The following is a 6,172-nucleotide window of genomic DNA, read 5'->3' on the forward strand; positions in this document are numbered from 1 at the left end:
ATGTTTTTACATATCTTACTCCTAAACTTTATTTTTTTCTTACAAAGGAGTATTTTAGTTTTGGAAGGTTAAAATGGTAGTAAGAAAGATTTAGGTGATCTAAATGTAAAATTAAAGTTTAGGTGCTAAACATAAGTACATAAGAATTGCGAGTATATATGTAAATGCCCCTTATAAATTCTTATGCATTGATGATCCGCTCGTTCGGTTCAGTCCTAAGAAATTATTTTGTTTTTCGACCGCTTCCAACCCGACTCGACTCTCCACAATTCCGACTTTTAGCGGAGTTTTTCAAAGGGAACGACCAAAATTATCCCGACTTCCTGTTGCTCTCGATCTCCGAAATTCTGTCTGGAGTTAGCGGAGTTTTTCAAAGGGAACGACCAAAATTATTCCAACTTATTGGTTTAACTTAATATTTTTCGGTGGACGGTGAGTCCATGCTTTGAAAGAGGAAGGAATGCTGAGGTGAGACCGGCGGAGGCCAATAGCGCCGGAAGAGATGGACTCCTTGTCGTCGGCGATGCAGCCCAGACCGCCCGAAACCTGGGATTCTATGCTACCCGGCCCTGCAAACCGCAGCAACGGCGGCGCGGCCGATTGCAGCCCTGCTGGGCTTCTTGCGTACGGCGCTGGTAGCTCTGTCGTAATCGTCGACCCTAGATCCATGCAACTCGTCTCTGTCCTTCCCATGCCCTCCACTGCCCCTCAATCCTTTGGCTCCATTACCGCTCTTACTTCTGCCCTCGCTCTTGCTCCTTTCGTCACCTCCGTCCGATGGAGCTGCCAAACAGTCTCCCGCGATCTGTCCATTGAAGATGACCCGTCCAACTCCCACCTCAGCCTAGCCGTCGGGGACCGCCAGGGTCGCATTGCAATCTGGGACTTCCGATCCCGCTCAGTTTTCCTCTGGCTTGAGCTCGATCATTTCTCTCATGGAGACCGTCCCAAGCTAGGTATCCAAGATCTCTGCTGGGTCAGGTCGAACTCCTGGCTCGTTGCCGCCATTCATGGTCCCTCCCTCCTTGTTCTATGGAATGCTGCCACTGGTCGCTGCCTCTGGAAGTACGACACAACGCCGGAGTACCTTGTGTGCATTCGGCGCGATCCATTTGACTGGCGGCACTTCTGCGTTCTCGGCCTTCGAGGATTCTTGCTCTCCGTCATCGTACTTGGGGAGGGTAACGACGACGTGTCTCTTCAGGAGCAGCAGATCCCTGGAGTGAGGGACTCTATTGACGTTCAGAAAACTGAAAAGGAGTCCTCGGCGGGGTCAACAGCTCCGGCACTGGCGGTCTTCCCCCAGTTCTATGCGCGGTTGTGCTTCTCTCCGAGATGGAGGCACATTGTCATGGTGACATTCCCAAAGGATCTCATTGTGTTTGATCTTCAGTATCAGGCCTCACTGTTCTCTGCGCCGTTACCTCGCGGGTGCAGCAAGTTCATGGACGTGCTGCCTGATCCGGACATTGACCTGCTCTACTGTGTTCATCTGGATGGGATACTCAGTATATGGAAGCGCAAAGAGTAAGGCTGGAGACCTGTTTATCTTATACTGCTTGGTTTGTGGAGGGCAAAAATGACCTCAAATGATATTATAGCAGGATAAAACTGTGCATGGAGATGCCATCAGCTCAGCCATGTTTAACTATTTAAGGCCGATTTTGTCTATACGCCTTTATCATTCATCACAACTTGTTTTTCACTGTAGTTTATATAAATTTTCTTACAAACTTTCTAAATGTGTTGCCTTTAAACCTATTTATCTTAATCATTTTTTATGACAGCTATCAACCAACATCTTCCTATCACATATTCCACTCATTATTTTGTATGCCGAAATCACCTAAAGTTTATTTTATTTGGCCCCTTTTAATGATGATACTCTCTCTTTTTAATTATGATCATTTTTAATGCATCCCGTCTATTTCATTGCATCTTAGCTGATTTATTACATTTATTTGCTTGTTAGAGAATTTTTATAACATGTTATGTCTTACTTTATTTTTTTATTTTTTAGCTCTTAATAATACTCCATTGTTATCTAGTAATTTCGAGGCATCTCTTTAAATTAGCTATCCAATTTTGAATTTTTTTGCTCTGTCCTTATATAACTCCTCATTATTTGTAATAGTTCTGGGATATTAAAAAGTATGGAAAATAGGTATCACTTTTCTTGCATTCATTAAGCACTTGACATAGTAGTTTTTTATGAGTCAAAAGATGTTCATAAAAGGTGATGGAAAATTTAAATATGTGATAGTGGGTTATAAATAGCTTAGAATGAAAATGCAGCTTTTAGATTTAATCTGACAAATGGTCATTTCATCAAAGAAGTGTCTAAATAGTGTGAATTTTTCATAGAAAAAAAAACATATTTGATGCTAAATGGCAATTTTAACATTGAAATTATTGCCCTTTAAGTATAAAACACTACATGATAACCCTTTAGGAATGCTATGCTTCATAGTTATAAATCCTTGCTCCGTTTATATCTAAAAGCTTTGATGAAATAAATTTAAGGCCACTTGGTAATACTATGATGGTAAGCTTTGGAGTGTGAGCATAGATGGGATTGGGATTTCCCTTTGCAGGCATAGCTAGAGTAGATATTTCTTAAAATGTGCTGGAGACAACTGCACTAGGGACCCATTAATTGCTTTTTGCCAAAAGACAAGCTATTGCCTGCCATATTGAGCATTATTTTTTAATAGAGGCACATAAAGTAATCTTATTATTTGGAGGAGCATGATTTGAAGATTTACTATTGATAAAGAAAAAGACATATGAAGGATGCAGTAACATATATCTGGTATATATAAGTTGGTGTTCGGGGGGTTCCGTTCTAGAACATACATTATCTACTATATAAAATCTTATTTATTGGATCATGACAGTCAAATGACTACCTCTGATTTCATTGAAGATTGAAAAGAGACAAATATCCAAAGCAGCATTCAGTTTTTGGGGTGTAAAATTACAGCCAAGTTGGTTGGATTTTTTTAACAGTTGTGAAATGGTTCAGAGGCATAACATCAATAAATTTGCAAGCTGAATTATTTTCAAACTCTTCTCAAATCAAACTAGCTATTTCTACAATCTTTAGCGGGCTTTTAAATTCAGTCTATTGTATTACTAGGCTCTTTTATATTAATCTAGGTTTAGTTGTTCTAATTTCTGGTGTTAGATCAGTTTGCATTCTGCTTACTTGTGTGATACTAATATAAGTGAACTCTAATTAACCTCTGCATGTATTGAATGATCCTCTCTTAGTTGTTTCTTGGTGATGTCAAACTACTTTTTTGGTATTATTTTCTTACAAAAATAGACTTCCTGTGATACTATTGGTATGATTTGGCTAATTTGTGTAATGCAGGCTCTCTCTTTCTGTGTATGTGTACGTAACTACATACTTTATTGTGCTATTACACAAGGTGTTTCTCTTTCTTTCAATGCCTCATAATTTGTCTTCTCCAACTGCAGAGGAGAACAGGTGTATATGCTGCGTACAATGGAAGAATTAATGCCCTCCATTGGTACTTCTATTCCTTCCCCAACAATTCTTTCTGTTGTTCTCTGCCAATCAGAATCTGCTTTTCAGAATGTTGGCAGTTTTTCCATTGATTCATCTTCCACATCTTCAATTGTTGATTCTTCGACATCTTTAAATGTATTTGGAGGGATGGATATTGTTGCAAGGACGACATTGATCTCTATCTCTGATGATGGTAAAATTTGGAATTGGCTTATGACTTCTGAGAAGGCAAGAAATATCGGGTTGGGTTCCTTAAGTTTTGACAGTGCTGCTGTTGCTGGAGAAGGGTCCCTTATGGATGCACATTCTGGAACAACTAGTAATTATTCTACTATATCCCAATCAAGTAACGTCAAAAACTCAGAGCATACTAACTCCACTAATGTATCGAAGGCTGGTATTATTGATTCCATATCTTCAACGAAGGTCAATTGTTGAACTCTTTTAGAATACTATTTCTTTCTATGTTGTTAAAATTTCACCCCTTTCTTCTTTTCGGTCATTATAGAACCAGAACATGCCAACCATATCTAATAAGTTCCATGTATATGATCATTTCATTTATCTTTTTATGCTTATATTATTACATTATGTTCTTTTGCATTGTTTTATCTGTCATTAACTATGGTTCTCCAAGTAGAACATCTTAATTTGACAACTTAAAAGCTAGGTATTGTTCTTTGATATTGCTGCTTTTAAAATTTTTATGGATTAATTATGCTTTCCATGTAACCTTTATAGTTATGTATATATATTTATAGATTCCTTTGCTAATTTGGGTTTTTGGATGGGTGGAAGGAGGTCTTAGGTTTGTTCAAGTAAATATAATTTTAAATGCTTGTGCCTACAACTATTAATTAGCAAATGGAGAGCATATAGTATGAGTTTCTACTCATCTATCACCATTGCTTCCATCCTTCATAGATTGGGCATTTATCCTTCAAAATTCTTTCTCCATTCTTTTTTAATTGTACTGAGGCTTTTTCTTGACTAGATTAAGACAACATATGATATGTTTTTTATTATATATGTTAAACTAAGAAATATAAACTAGTAAAACTAAATACCCCCTTAGGAGTCATATGATATGTTTTTTATTATATATGTTAAACTAAGAAATATAAACTAGTAAAACTAAGTACCCCTTAGGAGTCAACATGACTTATACTCTAAAAAGTTTAAACTAACAAAACTAAATGCCCCTTTCAAATATAAAAGTTTTAAATGCTAATTTTCGCAATGATGACCGAGTTAATAGAATATTTCAACTAGAGGGATCAATCTTTTAAATCAAGATTTCTAAAACAACTAATCAAAATATTCAAGTTAAAATCAATCACTTAACACTTAAAGTGAATCCAATCCACCCTCCGCAACAGTTTGTTAAGGTTGACAAATTTCTGACCGACTACTGCTCACAAAGAGCAAGTATATCCCTATATTCACAATCCAAGCAGTTGCACACCAGTAAGGATGTGGCTTGAGTCTTCTATTTTCATAGTTTTGACCTCAAATGACACCACAAAATAACAGTTATGATCAGAGCCATCTAATCGAGTGATTTCCGCCAAATGAAAACATTATATTACGGTCATGAACCTGTATGTTTCCTAATGACTTTCTGTCATTTGAATTGTGAATCATAAGGGTACAATTGATCAACACAACATTCTATTAGCTAAGGTTGTGTCCCCTTTGAAAATTATCCTCCTTAGATCTATGAGGATCTCTTGGGCGATGCAATCCATGACTGATGACAAGAATCATTCTATCAGGTTGGGTCGATTATTTCCTTTGACTAAGTAAATCAGAGACCACAATGACCCAGGATGACGAAACCTTGGGATCTTGACTGGGTATCATCTTCATTTCCCCACCATCCACTTTAAGCTTTAAATTATAAATTTTATAATTTAAATTATTATATATTCGCTGCTATTATATGTTAAATATTCAATTCTTAATGACTAGTCTTAATTGAAAGTGCTCTCCCGTTGTTGGGAGGGGTAATTAACCATCTATGGGAAACTACGAACCCCAAATAAAAAAAGTTTTGTAAAATGAGGGTGAAATCTCTGGTAGCATCTTATCTGCATTTCAATCTGTCTTCTAAAAGATTGACCTTCCAAATCTCTTTCCACAAAACATAAAAAATAAATGTAGAATCTCGGGGAGCGGTCAGATTCTTCAGAGCCTACACTCAGTGTGACTTTCTCTTAAATCTAAATCTTCTTTTCGGGTGAAAAGCTGTTTTTGCACTTTCTCTATCTAAGGTCCTTATGATGAGATTGTATTTGATAATTTTCTTTTGAGTTCAATTCTAATTGTAACCTTAAGGGGCTTGTATGCCAATATTTGATGGTTTTGAGTGAATTAAGGATGAAATTAGTGGAGAGAGAGAGAGAGAGAGAGAGAGCGAGAGAGGGAGGGAGGGAGGGAGAGCTGTTGGGCAAATCTAAACTAGATTTTGTTGTGGTAATTATATCTCAGGAGCACATTTTAAAATTGAAAAGTAATTCCTAATATCTTAAACATTTGATCTGAATCATCTAAGGGTCTGTTTGGCGCAGCTGCAGATTGTCAGCTTTTCAGCTGTAGCTGCGCTGCCCCCGGAAGCAGCTGTGGGGAAGCACACAC

The 6,172-nt window shown here is 37.5% G+C and overlaps 1 protein-coding gene across 2 annotated transcripts in view; it reads left to right on the forward strand.

Moving 5' to 3' along the window:
- Window positions 1–320: 320 nt before the first annotated feature.
- LOC110037198 (WD repeat-containing protein 11-like) overlaps window positions 321–6,172 on the forward strand; it is a 124,592-nt gene continuing 118,740 nt past the window's right edge. Inside the window, exons 1-2 of one of the 2 annotated variants that reach the window (XM_020741783.1) lie at window positions 321–1,527; window positions 3,484–3,961. In XM_020741783.1, coding sequence (XP_020597442.1) covers window positions 503–1,527; window positions 3,484–3,961 — 1,503 coding nt within the window. In that variant the 5' untranslated portion in view covers window positions 321–502. The remainder of the gene's footprint in view (window positions 1,528–3,483; window positions 3,962–6,172) is intronic. The other variant, XM_020741784.1, reaches the window with a different exon arrangement.

This window comes from Phalaenopsis equestris, unplaced genomic scaffold (genome assembly GCF_001263595.1).
Source record: "Phalaenopsis equestris unplaced genomic scaffold, ASM126359v1 Scaffold216725, whole genome shotgun sequence".
In the NCBI taxonomy this organism is placed as follows: Eukaryota; Viridiplantae; Streptophyta; class Magnoliopsida; order Asparagales; family Orchidaceae; genus Phalaenopsis; species Phalaenopsis equestris.